General features: G+C 37.5%; 1 protein-coding gene across 1 annotated transcript in view; it reads left to right on the top strand.

Annotated features, from left to right (window-relative positions):
• DDX50 (DExD-box helicase 50) overlaps positions 1 to 19,410 on the top strand; it is a 36,606-nt gene extending 17,196 nt beyond the window's left edge. Inside the window, exons 9-15 of the mRNA XM_069459956.1 lie at positions 9,031 to 9,192; positions 9,629 to 9,748; positions 10,410 to 10,483; positions 10,698 to 10,857; positions 14,711 to 14,845; positions 16,000 to 16,044; positions 18,911 to 19,410. Of these exons, the coding sequence (XP_069316057.1) occupies positions 9,031 to 9,192; positions 9,629 to 9,748; positions 10,410 to 10,483; positions 10,698 to 10,857; positions 14,711 to 14,845; positions 16,000 to 16,044; positions 18,911 to 19,189 (975 nt within the window). The 3' untranslated portion in view covers positions 19,190 to 19,410. The remainder of the gene's footprint in view (positions 1 to 9,030; positions 9,193 to 9,628; positions 9,749 to 10,409; positions 10,484 to 10,697; positions 10,858 to 14,710; positions 14,846 to 15,999; positions 16,045 to 18,910) is intronic.
• Positions 19,411 to 20,161: the final 751 nt, after the last annotated feature.

Genomic DNA, 20,161 nt, shown 5'->3' with positions numbered 1-20,161 from the left:
GAATAAATCATTGCTATGAAAAGTCAAATGCCAGTCTGATTTTTTTCCCCTCATAAGTGATTTTCTTGAAAAATTTTTTTGCTTATAAGTGACTTTCTTTAAAAATCAGTAGTTTTACTAGAATATATTTTGGTGACGTTCTTTGTCAGTTTTTCTGGGTATACAATGTGCACTTTTTTTTTTTAAATTTCAGCTTATTATGGGGGTACAAAAGTTTAGGTTTACACTTTCAATCTGTAGTTTCAGATGTAATTTTAAAAATTTTTTGAATTATAATTTTTAGTATTTGGGTTGTTTAATTGCTTTGGTTTTTTTCTTTAAGGACTCTTGTTATGCATATGTTGGCTCTCCTTTTCTACTCTCCTTTGTCACTCTATCGCAAACCTTTTTCCTCTTTATTGCAATTTTCAAAATTTCCTTTTTTTTTTTAAGAGACAGGGTCTTGCTGTGTTGCCTAGGCTACAATGCAGTGGCTATTCACAGGTGCAATCATAGCTCACTGTAGCCTTGAACTCCTGGGCTCAAGCAATCCTCCTGCTTCCCACGTAGCTGGGACTAAAGGCATGTGCTACTGCACCCGGCTCAAAATTTCCTATTTTGAAGGCTTCTGTTGTGTATATACTATCTTGTATTCCTTCTAGTATAGTAGTCATCTGTGAAAAGGTTTTATCTTTTCTTTCTTTCTTTCTTTTTTTTTTTTTTTTGAGATAGGGTCTTGCTCTTTTCTTTGGGGTAGAGTGCAGTCGTGTCATCATAGCTCACTGCAAACCTCAAACTCCTGGTCTCAAGCTCCTGCCTCAGCCTCCTGAGTAGCTGGGATTACAGGTATGCACCACCATGCCCAGCTAATTTTTCTGTTTTTTGTAGAGGCAAGGTCTTGCTGTGTTGCTCAGGCTGGTCTCGAACTCCTGGCTTCAAGCGATCCTCCCTCCTCAGTCTCCCCAAGTGCTAGGATTACAGGCGTGAGCCACTGTGCTTGGCCTCTTCTTCTTTACTGAGTCATTTATTTCACTTCATATGGTAGTTTTCCTTATTCTGATTTTTGTTCTTATTAGCATTTGAACAATTTCTTTTAGTTCATTCAGAAATATAATGCTACACTTTTGTGGCCACGCTTTTCTAGATCACTTCAATTATTTTCAGGGATGTTATCCTACTTCTTGTTCTTTTTTTCCCCTTCCTAATTACTTTCTATGACAGTAGGCTGTGATCTTTTCTGTTGTTCATTTTTAGATGAAATTAATATTTTTGAACTTTAGATGGGGAAGCATCTAGTTTTCTAGCTTCACTGCTCTAGAGCTGCTGCTTCTTTTACTTTTGTTAGTGTTTAAAAATGTAGTCTGTAAATTATATCTCAATAAAACTTTTTTAAAAAAGATCTCCTACTTTCTGAACTCCAGCTGTGTCCTCCTTCACTTTTATCTGGATCTTTTCTTTTCTTTGATCCTGTTATCCTTGGCATCCTTAGTTTAGATTCTAGGCCCAGCAGTTTCTCTTCAGTATGGGGCTTTGTCCAGGAATGGGAGCATTGGCTGTTACTTTTGAAAGTTTATATAGGGCCCAGCCTGCTCCAGTCCCTGCACACCTTTCCTCTGGCTCCTCATAATCACCCTTGAGTGTCTAAAAATCCACCAGTTTTAGCTGTTATTCTCAACAATTTGAGAATATGTTTTCCAGGAAGCATCTGTACTTAGGACTAGCACATTCCTACCACATACATACAGGTCTTATCCTTATCTACCTGCTCATGTTTTAGAAATCATGAAAATACCTTGTCATTTATTTGTCATATATGTTGTTTGTGGATTTTAAATTTTGTTATCCATGTTATGCCCTATGTTCTTATGTGGGAACTGGGGATTCAAAGACTATGCTGTCACCATCTACCCCAGTGTCATTTTAACTAATCGTGTAGCATAAGCTTTGATACTTAAAATGTCCAGTATAGGCCGGGCGCGGTGGCTCATGCCTGTAATCCTAGTACTCTGGGAGGCCGAGGAGAGCGGATTGTTTGAGCTCAGGAGTTTGAGACCATCCTGAGCAAGAGCAAGACCCCGTCTCTACTAAAAATAGAAAGAAATTAGCTGGCCAACTAAAAATATATATAGAAAAAATTAGCCAGGCATGGTGGCGCATGCCTGTAGTCCCAGCTACTTGGGAGGCTGAGGCAGAAGGATTGCTTGAGCCCAGGAGTTTGAGGTTGCTGTGAGCTAGGCTGACGCCACGGCACTCACTCTAGCCCAGGCAACAGAGCGAGACTCTGTCTCAAAAAAAAAAAAAGAAAAGAAAGAAAGAAAGAAAATGTCCAGTATAAACAGATGCTAAAGAATGAAAGAGTTGGAGGGTAGTTGATTTACCCTTCCTTTTATTACTTTACACTCAGTAGCAGCTGTGTTGGAGAAGCTTTATCACAGAGGGAGGAATTAATGTTGCTGCAAAAGCTGGGGGAGAATTCCCCTTTCAGTAGATAATAATCAGTTTCTGTGGTTGGGAATAATGGAATTTCTCCTCTGCTGGGTGATGTTTGTTATTTAGGTAGAAAGTTGTAACATCTCATTATGACTGATACAGGATTTTTATGGACTAACCAGAGAATCTGAATAGTTTCTGTATTTTTATTTTTAAATTTTAATTTAACTTTTAAGGTCAAGTTTTACTTGATTTCCTCAGGAATGTGCCTTCTAAATTTTAAATAAGATCTCTGTCTCTCTCCATCTCTCTCTCTCTTTTCTCTCTGTCTCACGCTCACTCATACACACACATACGCACACTAACTTTTGGAAAAAATTTTATTCAAAAGTTGGAGACAAATAAACCATCACTGATATCATGAATGTAGTATGTTCCTTTTAGGACTAATTGTCAAGTAAAAAATTTGTGTTGCACTGAATTTTTAAAAAGTGAATTTGAAGGCCTGGTGCAGTGGCTCACGCCTATAATCATAGCACTCTGGGAAGTCGAGGTGGAAGGATCACTGGAGCCTGGAAGTTCAAGACCAGCCTGCACAAGAATGAGACCCTGTCTCTACTAAAAATACAAACATTAGTGAGGCGTGATTGCATGTACCTGTAGTCCCAGCTACTCAGGAGGCTGAGGCAGGAGGATTGCTTGAGCCTAGGAGTTTGATGTTGCAGTGAGCTATGATGACACCACTGCACTCTTGCCTGGGTGACAGAGCAAGACCTTGTCTCAAAAAAAAAAAAAAAAAAAAAAAAAAGATGAGTTTGAAAAATTCACTATGAAAAACTATCCAACTTATTTAAAGTATGTTTGCTTGGCCGGACATGATGGCTCACAGCTGTAATCCCAGCACTCTTGGGAGGCTGCGGCTAGAGGATCCCTTGGGGCCAGGAGTTTGAAACCAGCTCAGGCATAGTGAGACTCTGTCTCGACGAAAAATAAGAAATTAGCTGGCTGTAGTGGCATGTGCCTGTAGTTCCAGCTACTCAGGAGGCTGAGGCAGGAGAATCGCTTGAGCCCAGGAATTCAAGGTTACAATGAGCTCTGATCACAGCATTATACTCTAGCCTGAGTGACAGAACAAGATCTTGTCTCTAAAAAAATAAGAAATAAAAAAAATATGTTTGCTTATAACTTTTTTAAAAAAATAAGGTAATGTTTTCTCTCCTGAAATACTCCTTTCAACTTGGGTTCTATGATGACGACACAAGTTTTCTTTTTTCTTTTTTTTTTATTTTTATTTTTTGAGACAGAGTCTCGCTCTGTTGGCTGGGCTAGAGTGCCGTGGCATCAGCTTAGCTCACAGCAGCCTCAAACTCCTGGGCTCAAGCAATCCTACTGTCTCAGCCTCCTGAGTAGCTGGGACTACAGACATGCGCCACCATGCCCAGCTAATTTTTTCTATATATATTTTTAGCTGTCCATATAATTTCTTTCTCTTTTTAGTAGAGACGGGGTCTCACTCTTGCTCAGGCTGGTCTCGAACTCCTGAGCTCAAACCATCTGCCTGCGTCGGCCTTCCAGAGTGCTAGGATTACAGGCATGAGCCACCGCGCCCAGCCTGATAACGACACAAGTTTTTTTTCTTCTTTGGCTAACCTTTTCCAGTTTCTGCATAGGTCTTTTTGTATTCTTGTCTATGCTTTAAAGCATTCCTCACAGTTCTGATTTATACCCTATATATTTCTCCTGGAAACAAAAAAAGGATAGTGATTAATAGCACAGATTTTAAGGTCAGGTTGGAGTTTAAATCCCAGTTGTGTTACTTACTTCCTGTGTAACCTTGGGCAAGTCACTTCATATTTCTCTAATCTAAGTAGTAACCAAACCCAACCCTCCTTAGCTTCCAAGATCAGATGAGATCAGATGTGTTTAGGGTGGTATAGCTGTAGACATCACTTCATATTTCTGTGCCTGTGTTTCTTCTTTTTAAGTGATATTAAACATTACTTTTTTTTTTTTTTTTACAGTTTTAAGATGTATACTGTTAAAATTGTAAATTATTTAAAGCAGTTAGCATGGTGCTTTTCTTAAAGCAAGCTGTCAATATGTATAGGAATATAGAAGTATAGCTATGTATATACAGATACATGTATCTCATCACTTGTGTAGCTCTAGTCATTCTGAATATGCTGATGATGCTCAAGTCTTTTTCCCACTTAGATCTGCCTCCAGAATACTAGATTGTGTTTATCCTTCTAACCGTAGACACCAACCCATTATGTTCCTAAAACTAAATTCATCCTTTTTTACACTCCTATACCTACTCTGTCTCCACCATTCATTCCCTAGTGTTGAATAATACATCTATCCATGGGCTGAGCCAGAAATTTATGTACCCTTGCCTTTTTTTTTTTTTTTGAGACAGAGTCTCACTTTGTTGCCCAGGCTAGAGTGAGTGCCGTGGCGTCAGCCTAGCTCACAGCAACCTCAAACTCCTGGGCTCAAGCGATCCTCCTGCCTCAGCCTCCCGAGTAGCTGGGACTACAGGCATGCGCCACCATGCCCGGCTAATTTTTTCTATATATATTTTTAGCTGTCCATATAATTCTTTCTATTTTTAGTAGAGATGGGGTCTCGCTCTTGCTCAGGCTGGTCTCGAACTCCTGAGCTCAAACGATCCGCCCACCTCGGCCTCCCAGAGTGCTAGGATTACAGGCGTGAGCCACCGCGCCCGGCCATGTACCCTTGCCTTTTATTCCTCACCACTTGCCATCCAGTTAACTACAGAGTATTTTTTGATTGTATTTCCTAGGGTTTAAAATGGTCCATTTATTTCCTACTTCAGTTGCAGAAGCTCAAAATCTGGGAATCATGTATAATATATCCCTTTCCTTTCCACCTCATTTCCATCCCATTCAGGTCCTCTCAATTTCATCAATGAATAGTTCTGACCTCTCCCCATACATGCTATCCTTGATCTCACCACAGGGCTCTTGAATTTATCGTTGCCTTGCCTAGTGACTCCTACTCATCTTTCAGATCTTAGGCCAAAGCATCACTCTTTAGGGAATCCTTTCTTGCCCAAAACTGGGTCAGGATGTCCTCTTACAGATGTTCATTGCTGCTTAGACCCATGCATCATCCGTTACACTTCCTTACTAAATTTATTTGCAAGCTTAATTATTTGATTAATTTCAGTCTCCCCAACCAGAGTATAAAGACCATGAGGACAGAGGCATTCTTATTTATGTTGACCATTTTATCCCTAGTGTCTGACATGCTATAGGTCACTAAATATTGTTGAGTAAATAGATCATCATTGCCACTACCTTGTTTAGGCCGTCGATATCTTTTCTGACTCCCTCCGCCCCCACTCCCCTCTCTTCTGACTTTCTACACCAGCCTGCTTACTGGGTCTCCTTAGCTCATGAGTGGGGAACCTTTTCATGTTGGAAGGCTGCATTAATTTAGCTGTAATCAAATAAGGCTGCATTCAAGAAACTTCAATTAGATATACTTAAAAATGTACATTATTTTGTAAAAATCTAACTACTGTGTACTTAATTTCAAAAAATGAAAACTATTTAAATTTAAAGTTACTTTTAATGACTTTGTTTTGTCTGCTTTTTGTTGGAAAGCATTTGAATATTTGGTCACAGCATGGACATCTATAGTTTCAGTTGATCCTGTAGATAGGTATCAGTCATTTGTGACCTTAAGGGCATCTTGATTTGGGTTAGGTAGGAGAATGTAGATTCACAGCAATAAGTGGTTGAAAAGCAAGAAAGCATTTTTTGGGCATGTTGCCAAAGGCGTGGGTATTCTGCATTTTTCCGTATTTCAGTTGGATCTTTTTTAGCATCAGACAATGACTTTAAAATGTCATCTACTGAGAGCTCAATCAGTTCCATCTGTAGTTCTTTAGATGCTTTGGTGGTATCAATTATGTGAGGCTGAAATGCTAATTTGAGTGTGATGTCATGATTCTCAAAGTCAGTGAATTGTGTTGTCCAATTAATAGGTCTATAACAGCTGCATATTCTTCAAATGATTTTCATATATCATCCTGTTTATCAGTGACCTTTCCTAACTGGGGAAAATGTTCATCGGAAATTTCCTTTTGAAGAAGTGTTTTGAAAAAATAGCTTTTCTTGAAATGCATGGATTTTTTGCCACATATCATATATAGACCCAATTTTACCTTTCAAAGAAATATTCAAGTCATTTTGATTTGACATATCACACAGAAATGTGGCATTCCTATAGAAATCTTCTTCCAATAATTCACATTGCTGATTTTGTTCTTCATAAAATTTAACTATCTGTTCTCACAGAGATAAAATTTTGGCAACACCTGTCCCTGTGATAGCCAGCACACTTTAGAATGATATGGCAAATCCACACCGAATACCTCATTGTTCAACTTCAGCATGTTATGAAACTGACGATGCTATGTTGCATTTGCACAAATATTGTTAACCATACTTATAACTTGTTGCAAAGTGTCACTTAAAATAGTAGCTTCAGCACAGATATTTTGCTGACGCAAGATAACAATGAAAAGAAAGAAGAGCATCAGGATCTGTTAATAGTTTTTTTATCTGTGCAATAAACCCTTCATGTTTTCCTGTCATGGAAGGTGCACCATCTGTACATGCACTCACTAAATTTACCAAATTCAGTCCAACTTCAGGACATTTATCTTGAAAGTTATTGAAGGTATCTATTCCCTGTGTTCTGTTTCCAAGAGTGCCCAAAGCGAGTAACTCTTCATAGCAAAGAAAAATGTTCTGTTATGACCCGAATGAAGTATAAAACCTGCTCAAAGTCAGCAGTTGATTCATCCAAAGTGATTGTATAATATATATTTTCCTTTTGAAGTATTACATGAAGTTGTACTGTTAGGTTGAAGGCTAATTGATGCTGTATGTTGTAATTGTGCCAATCTGGGAGGATTATTTCATTGAAACTTACTTTATTCTTTGGTATTTTAAATATGTTCATTAAAAAAATAAAAATATAAAAGATAAACAAAAATGTATTAAAAATGAAACGTTTTGTTCTGTAAAATTTGAATGCAGTCAAAAGGCCATACCTAAGGACCTAGAAGACCACATGTGGCCTTAAGGCCGCAGGTTCCCCATGCCTGCCCTAGCTTTTATCTTGACCTCCCTTTTCTTTCTCTTTTCTTTCTTTTTTTTTTTTTTTTTTTTGTGAGACAGAGTCTTCCTCTGTTGCCTGGGCTAGAGTGCCGTGGTATCAGCCTAGCTCACAACTTCAAACTCCTGGACTCAAGTGATCCTCCTGCCTCAGCCTCCTGAGTAGCTGGGACTACAGGGACGTGCCACCATGCCTGACTAATTTTTTCTATCTAGTAGAGACTGGATCTCTCTCTTGCTCAGGCTGGTCTCGAACTCCTGACCTCAAGGGATCCTGCTGCCTTGGCCTCCCAGAGTGCTGGGATTATGGGCCTGAGCCAAGGTGCCCCTGCCTTATCTTGTCCTTTTCTAATGTAGTCTATACATTGTAGCCGGAGTATTCCTTTTACAATGTAAATATGTTCATAGTATTTTTCTGCTTACAGTCATTCAGTTGTTCTATATTGTCCTCAGGATAAAGTTCATATTCTTCTATACCAGTAATCCTAGCACTTTGGAAGGCCCAGCTGGGAGGATTGCTTGAGGCGGAGTTTGAGACCAGCCTGAGCAAGAGCGATACCCTGTCTCTACAAAAAAACCAGAAAAATTAGCTGGACGTGGTGGCATGTGCCTGTAGTTTCAGCTACTTGGGAGGCTGAGGCAGGAGGATAGTTTGAGCCCAGGAGTTTGAGGTTGCAGTGAGCTATGATGATGCCATGGCACTCTAGCCCAGATGACAGAGTGAGACCCTATTTAAAAAAAAAAAAAAAAAAAGCCAGGCATGGTGGCTCACACCTGTAATCCTAGCACTCTGGAAAGCTGAGGCGGGAGGATTGCTTGCGGTCAGGAGTTCGAGACCAGCCTGAACAGAAGCAAGACCCCGTCTCTACCAAAAATAGAAAAAATTAGCCAGGTGTGGTAGCACATGCCTGCAGTCCCAGCTACTTGGGAGGCTGAGGCAGAAGGATAGCTTGAATCTAGGAGTTTAAGGTTTCAGTGAGATATGATCATGCCATTGCATTCTTGCTGGGACGACAGAGCGAGACTCTCTCTTAAAAACAAACAGTTACATCTACAGATGTGGATAAATAGCTAAAATATACTAAATTTATAAAGTAGGTTAGAAAACAGTACCTATATAGTATGACCCCATTTTTATACATGAGTACATAAACTTATATAGTATATAGTAATATTTGTGAGTACTGTGATAATGTGTGTGTATGTGTATATTTTTTAAAAAATCTGACAGAATATCCTCGTTAGCAGTGAATTATTTCTAAGAGGCTGGTATTAGGGAAGCCTTTACATTTTGTGTTAAATATTTTCTGTAATGTTTGATTTTTTTTAATAACAATAAGTATGCACTGTTATAGTTATCAAAAAACAAGATTAAAAAACAATACAGAAAGGCACGGACTGGTGTTAGGGTGCTGTGAATTGTAAGTATGAGCTATATACTTCATTTTTTCCCCTTTTTTCCAAATAGAATGCTCAGTGTTTACATGGAGACATTGCACAATCACAAAGAGAAATTACACTGAAAGGCTTCAGAGAAGGTAGTTTTAAAGTTTTGGTGGCAACCAATGTGGCTGCTCGTGGTTTGGACATTCCTGAGGTTGACCTGGTGATCCAAAGTTCTCCTCCTCAGGTATGAAATGGGATTTGATTTGGGGAAAATAAGAGTAATTTTATAAATTTCCATTTTATTTACAAGGTATTGCTTGGGATGTGAAAAGTATGTCATCTCTTCTTGCTCTTAGCCATTTTTTGTTAGTGTGTTAAATTGATCAGAATCTTTGGAAATGATTAACTTTATTGTTTGGATTTGGAGTGTGGAACAACAAAATCATGTAAGGGAATTGCAAAAAGTTGCCATATAAAGAACCCTAAGATGAAGTAGATCAAAAGTTTTTAAATCATGTGGTCTTTACCCCAAAATTCACACATGTAAATTCTTTGAGATGTTGAAAAGAGCAATAGGATTGAAATAAAAATGTTATTATTATTATTAGCATTACTATTTGGGCGCTGGAATGACTGGAATTGCCATATTTTTTTTAAAGTTTTACCTCTATTATCTTTAGGATGTTGAGTCCTATATCCATCGCTCTGGACGCACAGGTAGAGCTGGCCGCACAGGGATTTGTATATGTTTTTATCAACCAAGAGAAAGAGGTCAACTAAGATATGTGGAACAAAAAGCAGTAAGTAGAATTAAATTATTTTGGGCTTATTATCTAAATGGTGCCTTAGGAAAGAGCTAACTCTTTTTATATTTGTTCTTACAAGTAGGTCTTTATAACTTCTCAGTTTAAGCTGCATTTGGATGTGAAGCATGTGGAGATCTAAATTTATATTAGCTGCAAGACTTTTTTTTAATACAGCTGTTATTGTGAAGACAGAAGAGCTGACTTTCTCATTTTTCCCTTGAGCCTAAAATCAAAAGTGCATTGTGGTTTCAGTACCTCTTAGTCCAGCATTGTAAATGGGTGACTGTAACATTGTCTTGGTGTAAGGCTGGGTGGGCATGGTGGCTCACACCTGTAATCCTAGCACTCTGAGAGGCCGAGGCGGGAGGATCACTTGAAGTCAGGAGTTCAAGACCAGCCTGAGCAAGAATGAGACCTGTCTCTACTAAAAATAGAAAAAATTAGGCAGGTGTGGTAGCGCGTGCCTGTAGTCCGAAATTTTTTTCTCTTTCCAAAGTTTGTAAATGATGATTTATTAGAAATAAAGCAGATCTTTTAATGTGCTAGGGCTTGGAAATCTTTAAGTCCTAGAAATGGAAATTCAACAAACTATATTAATTTAGGAATTCATTGTAATGACTTCCATTTTTCTTTAATGTAATTCTTTTATTTTCAGGGAATTACTTTTAAACGTGTAGGTGTTCCTTCCACAATGGATTTAGTTAAATCTAAAAGCATGGATGCCATCAGGTATGCTTTCTGATCTTGCTGAATAATTTTTTCTTTTGTATTAGGCAATTCATCTTTAAGCTTTCCTAATTGAAATATCAGAAAGTTTTAATCACCAATTTTATCAGCAGTTATTTTAAAATATGAAAATGTTACTCTTTCTTTTCCCATTCATTCTATGTTTCATTTTTTCCCTGTATCTTGACCAAAAAAATTTACTGTTTTTAAACCACAGGTCTCTGGCTTCTGTTTCTTATGCTGCTGTTGATTTTTTCCGACCATCAGCTCAGAGACTGATAGAAGAGAAAGGGGCAGTGGATGCATTGGCTGCAGCATTAGCCCACATTTCTGGTGCATCGAACTTTGAACCACGATCTTTAATCACCTCTGATAAGGTAGAAATCTGTGAGAAAATTGCATGTGGTTGAGAAAAGGTTAAAATTGAACCGTAGTAGATATTGTATAGTGAATTACTGAGTACTGCATTTACTCCTTCAATATACTGTGCTTTCTGTGCAGAAAAAAACTTGCTGTATGAGAAATTGGTCTCCTTATTTTCCTTGACCCCTCAATAAATACTTTTTTGACAGCCACCTCTTCCAAATTTTTAAACCTATGGAAAAATTGAAAGAATAGTGGGATAAATAACCATATACCATCCACCTAGACTCAATAGCTGTTAATATTGTGCTATATTTGCTTTATAGCACTTCTTTTAGCTTTTTGAAAATTTGTTTTTTATTTTAATTTAAATTTTTTTTAATTGACATGTATCAATTGTACATCTTTATGGGGTACATGGTGATCTTTTGATACATACAATGTGTGCAGTGGTCCGATTAGGCTAATTAACATATCCAACTCAAACATGTATCATTTCTTTGTGTTAGGAACCGTTTGATAGATTTCTTCTTGCTTTATATCTTTATATGTGTATACTTTGTTTTGCTAAACCATTTGAAAGTAAGTTGAAAGATAATATCATCCCTAAATATTTCAACATGCATCCTCTGAAAATAAGGATATTCTCCTACATAATCACAATACCATAATCTCATCTATGAAAATTAATAAGTCAATATCATTATCTAATATTTAGTCCATATTCAGATTTTTCCTCATCCCAAAAATGTATGTCTGTGTATCTGGAAAGAAATATAGGAAATCTTCACTTTGCACAGAACTTTGTTAACTGAAACTTACATACCAGAACCTATTCTTCATTTTATAAGTTGCCATGGAACCATGCAAAGTGAGAAATAGACTCTGCAGAGTTAACACAGTAGCATGCAAAGTAAGGACTGCCTGTATTTGTGGAGGGGTGTGTGTAACACCATCTGACCTGGCCCATTGCCAGGTTGGTACCAGATGTCAAAACATACCATACCAGAGTCACTGGTTGCAGATAATTCAAAGATTTATTACTTATTCAGGTAAAAGTGAGGGGAGCTCCAGGGTGAGGGGACCTATCAATAAAAGACCTCTTTTATGTGTGGGTGTATAGAGAGCGAGCAAGCCTAGTCCTGGGGACATCTATAAGATGAGAGCCTGCTGGCAGGATTTTGGAATAATGACAGGACAGACTAATTTTGGGCAGCCCATTTGGCAGAGAAGAGGGAACAAAAAGGGCCAGGTAGGTTAACTTGCATATAACTTATTTGGTGTAGCACAAATTAGTGCAATGGGGCATTTGATAGTTTCCACCTGGCATGTGCTAATAGTTCAGCCAAATGGCATTTTACTGGGAGTGACTTCTGGGGCCTAACTTTGTTTCTTCTCTGTCACTCTCTCTCTCTCCCTCTTTCTCTCTCTATACACACACGTATATATACATATATGTGTGTATATATCCACACACACACCCCTACCTATGTGTATATATGTTTTTTAAAAATCAGGATTCAGCCAGGTGTGGTGGCTCACACCTGGAATCCCAGTACTTTCAGAGGCTGAGGCCCAAGGATCGCTTGGGGCCAGGAGTTGTAAGACCAGCCTGGGCAACATAGCAAGACCCTGTCTCTACAAAAAACAAAATAATTAGCTGAGTTTGTTGGTGCATGTGCCTATAGTCCTTGATACTAGGGAGGCTGAGGCAGGAGGATCATCTGAGCCCCAGGAGTTTGAGGCTACAGTGAGGTATGATCATGCCACTGTGTTCCAGCCTGGGTGACAGAGTGAGACCCTGTCTCTTAAAAAAATAAAAAATATAAATAAAAGTCAGGATCCAGTTAAGGTTCTTATGTTACATTTGGTTATTATGTCACTCTTTTTTTTTTTTGTTTTTTTGAGGTGAGTTCTCACTGTATCACCCATGTTGGTCTTCTCAAACTCCTAGGCTCAAGTGGTCCCTCTGTCTCAGCCTCCTAAGTAGATGGGACTACAGGAATGTGCCACCATGCCTGGCTTATTAAAAAAATTTGGTGGGGGTGGGGAGGATGGGGTCTTGCTCTGTTGCCCAGGCTGGTCTTGAACTCCAAGCCTCAAGCCATCTTCCTATCTCAGTCTCCTGAGTAGTTGAGATTACAGGCATAAGCCACCATGCCTGCCAGCTATTACGTCTCTTAGTCTGGAACTGTTTTCCCATCTTTTTTAGTTTTTATGACATTGATTTTGTGAAGGGTCTAGGTCAGCTGTCTGGTAGAATATCCTACCTTCTGGATTTGTCTGAATTTTCTTTCTTCATGCATCATTTAACTTTTGCCTTTATCCAGAGTCTTTCCTGTAAACTAGAAGTTTAATGTCAGAGCTTGATTTTATATTCAGGTTAAACGTTTCTGGTAAGAGTAGTTTATAGGTAGTATCATGTACCTCATACTGCATCATATTAGGAGGCATATAACATCAGAATGTTCCAGTACTAGTTAGTAATGCTTAGTTTGATCATTTGTTTAAAATGGAAACTGCCATGTATTCCCATTGTAATGGTATATTCCACTCTCTGTAATTAGTAAGCAAGCTATGCGGTGATACTTTAGCAACAAGCAAATATCCTATCCCTAATAATCTACCAAATACTTCTTAAGACAGTATTGAAAACATATTTCTTAAGAAGTTATTAAGATAGAATTTTAGAGCTAAGAAATACCTAAGAGGTCATTTAATCCTAGCCTTTGTCCAATGAAAGAATCCCTCTTTGGCAGATGGATCATCTAACCTGATTAAGTATCTTAGAAACACGGTTTTAGTGGTTTGAAATTTCTTTTATGGGTTAAACTAAAATCCAAAGTCTTTATCACAAATGTCCTACAGTGAATGAATGTCCCACAGGGTCTTCCTTTTGCTACCTTGTATCTTATCACTCTCCCGTGCTTGTTTCAGCCACCCTAACCTACTTGGTGTTCCTCAAACATAAACCTACTCCTCCTTGCAATTAATTTTATTGTCAGGAATGTTCTTCTCTAATAACCATGTGGCTTCCTCCTTCACTTCATTCTGATCTCTGCTCAAGTATCACCCTGATCACTCTAAAATAGCTTACTCCTCTCCCATCCAAGTACTAGCTAGGCCCGACTCTGCTTAGCTTTCAAGATCAGATGAGTTGGGGCACATTCAGAGTGGTATGGCCATAGACACTCCCTCCACTCTCTATTCGTAGCCCTGCTTTATTTCTCTTCATGATGCTTATTATAATACTATCGGACATTTTATGTATTTGGTTATTTGTTTACTGTCTTCCAACCCCTTAGCCCCCCATAGAATGTAACCTCCATGAGAGAAAAGACTATTTACTGCTGTATCTTTAGCACCTAGTAGAGTCTTTGGCACATGTATAGGGGGCACTCAATAAATATTTGTTAGATGAATGCCTCACTATACGTGCCTCCTGTTTTTCTGTCAGTGAAGTTTTACAGAACAAGTAATTTTGCTTCTGAATAGTCCTTCAAAAGTTTAAATAGGTTCATGTCGTCTTGTAAGTTGACATTCCAAGCTAACTTTGACTTCTTTAATATTTCCTTAATTCTTCACTACCTTGTTATTTCTTCAGTGTTCTGGTTAAATTCTCTCTTAGAGCATGATGGTTATAATTAAATATCTTTACAGTAATACATAAAAGAATAGTATTTTTAATGATCTGTGAATATTAGTCTTCTATTAATATAGTTTCAAAGAACTTGTTTTAGTAACCATGTAATACTGTTGGCTTATAAGAAATACACAGTTAAATCATGAAGGGCTATAGAGTTAGAACTTCATTGTCCTGCTGCTACTGATTTTTTTCCGAATATAATATGACTCTTATTCCTTAAGGGGTTTGTGACCATGACTCTGGAAAGCCTAGAAGAAATACAGGATGTCAGCTGTGCGTGGAAAGAACTTAACAGAAAGCTGAGTAGTAATGCTGTGTCCCAGATTACCAGAATGTGCCTCCTAAAAGGAAATATGGTAGGCTTTTCTAGACAATTAAAAAGCTGTTTAATCAACCATCACAGATGTTTGTAAAGACTAGCAAATATTGTTCTTGTTTTTGAAGTTTAATAGGATGAATAATACTGTTTTCTCTTTGTGTTAATTTGTTTCCACTTATAAATTTGGGGAATTTTATATATAACTCAGAGCTGTAAGTCATTCTGCTTAGTTTTAACTAATACCCAAGTTATCTAAGTTTCTGCTCTTGTATACATATTATGTGTGGTTGTGTGTGTTTATTCTTTAAGACTATGTAACTTATGATTGCAACATTAAACAGCTCTAAAACTTAGAGAACATGCTGTATTGGTTTTTAAATGGCCTGCTCTTGGTTGTTAATGAGGATAATTATGTGAATTAAATAAGTATTTTAATACCTTTGTATAGCAAAATTAAAACTCTGTAATCTTAGTGGCTCTGATTTCTTCTAATGGTTTTGTGAAGATATATTTATTCATCTAACTTTACTACATAGGTTCATTCTAGATTAGAATTTATTAGCTATATTGTTTATTGGAAATAATCATCTCTCAATGTTTAATATTACTTCCCTTCAAAAAAGATTTGAGGCAAGTATGAGAAAATACACACATTCAGAAAAATTGTAGAGGGGGAGGAAAATATAACAAGATCAATAGGCAAACTAGTTGCTGTACTTGAGTATTAAATTAAGTTTCAATTTATTGGCAACTGAGACCAAAGAGGAAATTTCTTGGGTTACATCAGTCTCATTATCTGATAAACATTGCAGCTCTTCAGGCAAGAAACTTTCTGGCATTTAATTTTCAAAGGAATCTACTAGAAGGATCATTTTACAAGGGACGTATCACAACATTATAGTGTCTACAAAAACTCTTGTAGAGAATACTCTAGATTTTTATTAGTAATAGTAGCTTCTTTTTAGATATTATGTTTATAATTACTTTTCAGATTTAGACAATACATTAAGCAGTCACTCTCTGTCATGCATTATATACTGTGTTATCTATTTTGGTCCTCTAAGCAATCATGGGACACATTTAATCCTTTTTTTTTTAAAGCTAATATAAGATTATCAGCAAGTATAAGTTTATTAGGGAAAAAAAAACCTCACATGCATCTAAATAAAAATATTTTTATTTTGCTTTTAGGGTGTTTGCTTTGATGTTCCCACAGCCGAGTCAGAAAGGTTACAGGTATTTTAAAAATTTTATTTGTTAAACATTTGAGTGTGTTTCTCTAATAAATAGGGATTTTTCTGAAAAATATATTCACATTATTATCATGCCTAAGTCAATATAAAATATCCAATGTGAATATATCTCAATTTAAAATTTGTTAATTATAAATAATTTCAAACATATTTAAAAAATAATAGACTTGTATAACCAACCCCCATGTACCCGTCACCCAGCTTCAGTAATTATCAATTCATGGCCAGCTTTGTTTCGTCTTAACTTCTGTTTACTTCTCCGCTCTGTATTCTTTTAAATCAAATTCTAAGTATTCTATCATTTCAACCATAAATATTTCCACATATTTAAATATAAAAAATTTTATTTTATTATTTTTTTAGAGACAGGGTCTTACTCTGTTGCCCAGGCTGGAGTGCAGTGGCATAATCATAGCTCACTGTAGCTTCAAACTCCTGAGCTCAAGTGATTCTCCCACCTCAGCCTCTTGAGTAGCTGGGACTACAGGCATGTGCCACCATCCCTGGTTAATTTTTTAAATATAACAAAATTTAAAAAAGACATAATCACAATACCATAATTGAACTCCCTCAAATAATAATTTCTTAATATAATCCAATTTTGTGTTTAAATTTCTCATTGTTCTCTAAATATTCTTTAATATAAGGTCCACAAGGCTCATACATTGTTTTTTTGTTTGTTTGTTTGTTTGTTTTTTGAGACAGAGTCTCACTCTGTTGCCCAGGCTAGAGTGCCGTGGCGTCAAGCTCACAGCAACCTCAAACTCCTGGGCTTAAGCAATCCCTTTGCCTCAGCCTCCCGAGTAGCTGGGACTACAGGCATGCACCAAGGGCTCATACATTGTAATGTGATGTTTCTATCTCTTTTAATCTATAGGTTCTCCCTCCTTTCTCACTCTCTTTTTAAAAAATTTCCTTGTATTTTATGTTAAAGAAGTTGTCCCCTGGATTCCCATAGTGAAGAATTTGTTGCATCTCTGTGCATATTTATGTACATATTTTGAAACAAGAATGGGATTATTCTGTTTTTGAAGTCTTTGTAAAAATTCAGAATATATTGAGGACACATTTCTGTGTCAACTATACAGTTTTTTTTTTTTAAAGAGACAGGTCTTGCTATGTTGCCCAGGCTGGAGTGTGGTGGCTATTCACAGGAATGAGCACAATCCACTATAGCCTGGAACTCCTGGGCTCAGGTGATCCTCCTGCCTCAGCCTCCCCAGTAGCTGAGACTACAGGTGCTCACCACTATGGTTACTTATTTTTTTTACTTTTATTATTTTTTGAGAGAGGGTCTCGCTCTGTTGCCTGGGCTAGAGTGCAGTGGTGTCATCATAGCTCACTGCAACCTCAAACTCCTGGGCTCAGGTGATCCTCCTACCTCAGCCTCCCTAGTAGCTGGGACTACAGGGACACGCTAAGGTTAATTTTAACGACTCCCTAGCATTTAGCCATATGGGTGGCTAATTTTCTTAACTAATGTCCTATTTTCTGAAATTTAGATTATATTATTTATATATATAATATATATGTAATTTATTTATTTATTTATTTATTTTTTTTGAGACAGAGTCTCACTTTGTTGCCCAGGCTAGAGTGAGTGCTGTGGCGTCAGCTTAGCTCACAGCAACCTCAGACTCCTCGGCTTAAGCGATCCTACTGCCTCAGCCTCCCGAGTAGCTGGGACTACAGGCATGCGCCACTATGCCCGGCTAATTTTTCTATATATATTTTTAGTTGTCCATATAATTTCTTTCTATTTTGAGTAGAGATGGGGTCTCGCTCTTGCTCAGGCTGGTCTCGAACTCCTGACCTTGAGCGATCCACCCGCCTCGGCCTCCCAGAGTGCTAGGATTACAGGCGTGAGCCACCGCGCCCGGCCTATATATAATATATATGTAATTTATATATATTATATAAGCAGGACTGCCCTGAACATTGGTATAGCTACTTATTTATGCATTGCCATGTTAATCTCTTTAAGATAAATTTTTAAAAGTGACTGCTTGGCCAAAAAGTTTGTGCATTTTTTTTTTTTTTTTTGCCTGTGTTTTATATTACCATCTGAAACTGGGAGAGGGTTGGGGTGGGGGGAAGGATCAAGAATTTGGGAGCAGGTGGGAGGTACTGTCCCCCTCAGGAAACACAGCTTCAAGGTGGAGGAATTGGGTTTGTACATTTTTAAGACTTTAGTCATATATTGCCAAGCCCACCACTAGTGTGTGTAGATGTTTGTCTCTTCCCATCTTTACCAACAGATTGTCTTAATATAACTTTCCTTGGCAACTCATGATTACAATGAAGAACAGTTAATGTATTAATATAATAGCAAGATATAACAAAGTGATGCTTTTATGAGCTACTAATTTGTATATCTTGAGTTTGTTTACTCCAGTACCAAATTATTTCCAATGGCTACATTTTATGGTACTTGGCTGGGATTGACAGGTGTTTAATCTCAATCATTAGTTTGTTTACTTCTTGATTCTGTCAGTACACTTGCTGAAAACAATGCACTACTTATTAATGGCCCATCTGCTTTGTGCTGAGAAACCAGATAGTAGTACTATCTTAAGAGAATGTAAAAAGTAAATGTGAATTTAAAGTCTTGAAATGGGCCTGAGAGTTTCTTCTGAGACTAAAATGTAGGAACTTTAGTGAATGAGTTTTGAACATGTTTTTATTTTGCTTATTTTCCGGTTTTCATTTTTGTTCCAGACACTTTGAATTTAACAGGTAAATAGCCTTTAGCCAATAAACAACAGATATGAAAAAGGTGTCTCATACTCATGTGCTTGCTTATGGTTTCTATTTTGTATTCATATTAATCCTGTAAATTCCTCTAACAGGCAGAGTGGCATGATTCAGACTGGATACTCTCAGTGCCGTCCAAACTGCCTGAAATTGAAGAATATTATGATGGAAACACATCTTCTAATTCCAGACAGAGGAGTGGCTGGTCAAGTGGACGGTCGGGCCGGTCAGGCCGGTCAGGTGGTCGATCTGGTGGCCGGTCAGGTAGACAGAGTCGACAGGGAAGTCGCTCAGGAAGTCGACAAGATGGTAGAAGACGAAGTGGGAATAGAAATCGATCAAGAAGCGGGGGCCACAAACGGAGTTTTGATTGAGTATTGGATAGTTAATCTACCAGTGTGAGCTTGCCTATTTCTGCCTAATCATGTACATTATCCACCAAAAATTAGGTCATCATAGTTGAGGTATGTGTATGCTATTTGCAAAGAAGTTGGTCGTATTTTTTTAAAAAGTATTTCACAAGAATGGTTGTAAACAAATCTACTTATCCAGTTATACCTTTGAATAAAAAAAACCTCCTTTTATTGTCTCTTTTTACTACGCGTTAAGAATTTTCTGAATGTAATCTTTTAGAATTTCTTCTAATCTTGGCGGTCAAGTTACTCTTACTTAAGGTTACTTGCATTTTACAAAATGTGGTGTATTTATATTCAGATCATTCCTTCCATAGCTTATGTGACAGAAAATAAGAAATTCCTTCTACATTAAAGGGCTGTATAAACTGGTGACATGGTTAATTAAGTGTAGCATTTTAAATTCGAAATATAATTAAAAGGGTGTGCAAGCAGTGCACACACATTAATGTATTCAGCAGATACTGAATTTCTACTATATGTGTCCATCATTATGCTAATCACTGGGGAATATAGTTGTGAACAAGATATAATAGCTGTCCTCAAGGAACTTACGGTCTAACAGACAAGCAATTAGGACAGATTAACAAAGGCCAAGACAGTGGAAGGTATGGAATGCTAAGGACCTAGTTGGGGTGCACCTAGCCAGTTTTAGGAGTAAGGAAGACTTTTTAGAAGTGGTAACAAAGAAACAAAGCAGAAGTATCAGTTGATAAGCCACATGTATATGTAGGTGGGAAGGGGAGTTTAGAAGGGAAAGTGCTTGTAGGCAGAGAGAACAAGTTGTATGTGGAACCTAGAAGCAAAGAATAACATAAGTCTGAAGACTTAGTTAGTTCAGTAGGGTTTCATGTGATAGGCAGAGGACAGGAATAAGAGAGAAAGATTTAACAGCAACCAGATTTTAAAGGCTTTACATGCACTGTTAATGGA

This window comes from Eulemur rufifrons, chromosome 28 (genome assembly GCF_041146395.1).
Source record: "Eulemur rufifrons isolate Redbay chromosome 28, OSU_ERuf_1, whole genome shotgun sequence".
NCBI classification, from domain to species: domain Eukaryota; kingdom Metazoa; phylum Chordata; class Mammalia; order Primates; family Lemuridae; genus Eulemur; species Eulemur rufifrons.
The sequence above is the reverse complement of the archived record's forward strand: the minus strand, read 5'-3'. Positions and strand labels throughout refer to the sequence as shown.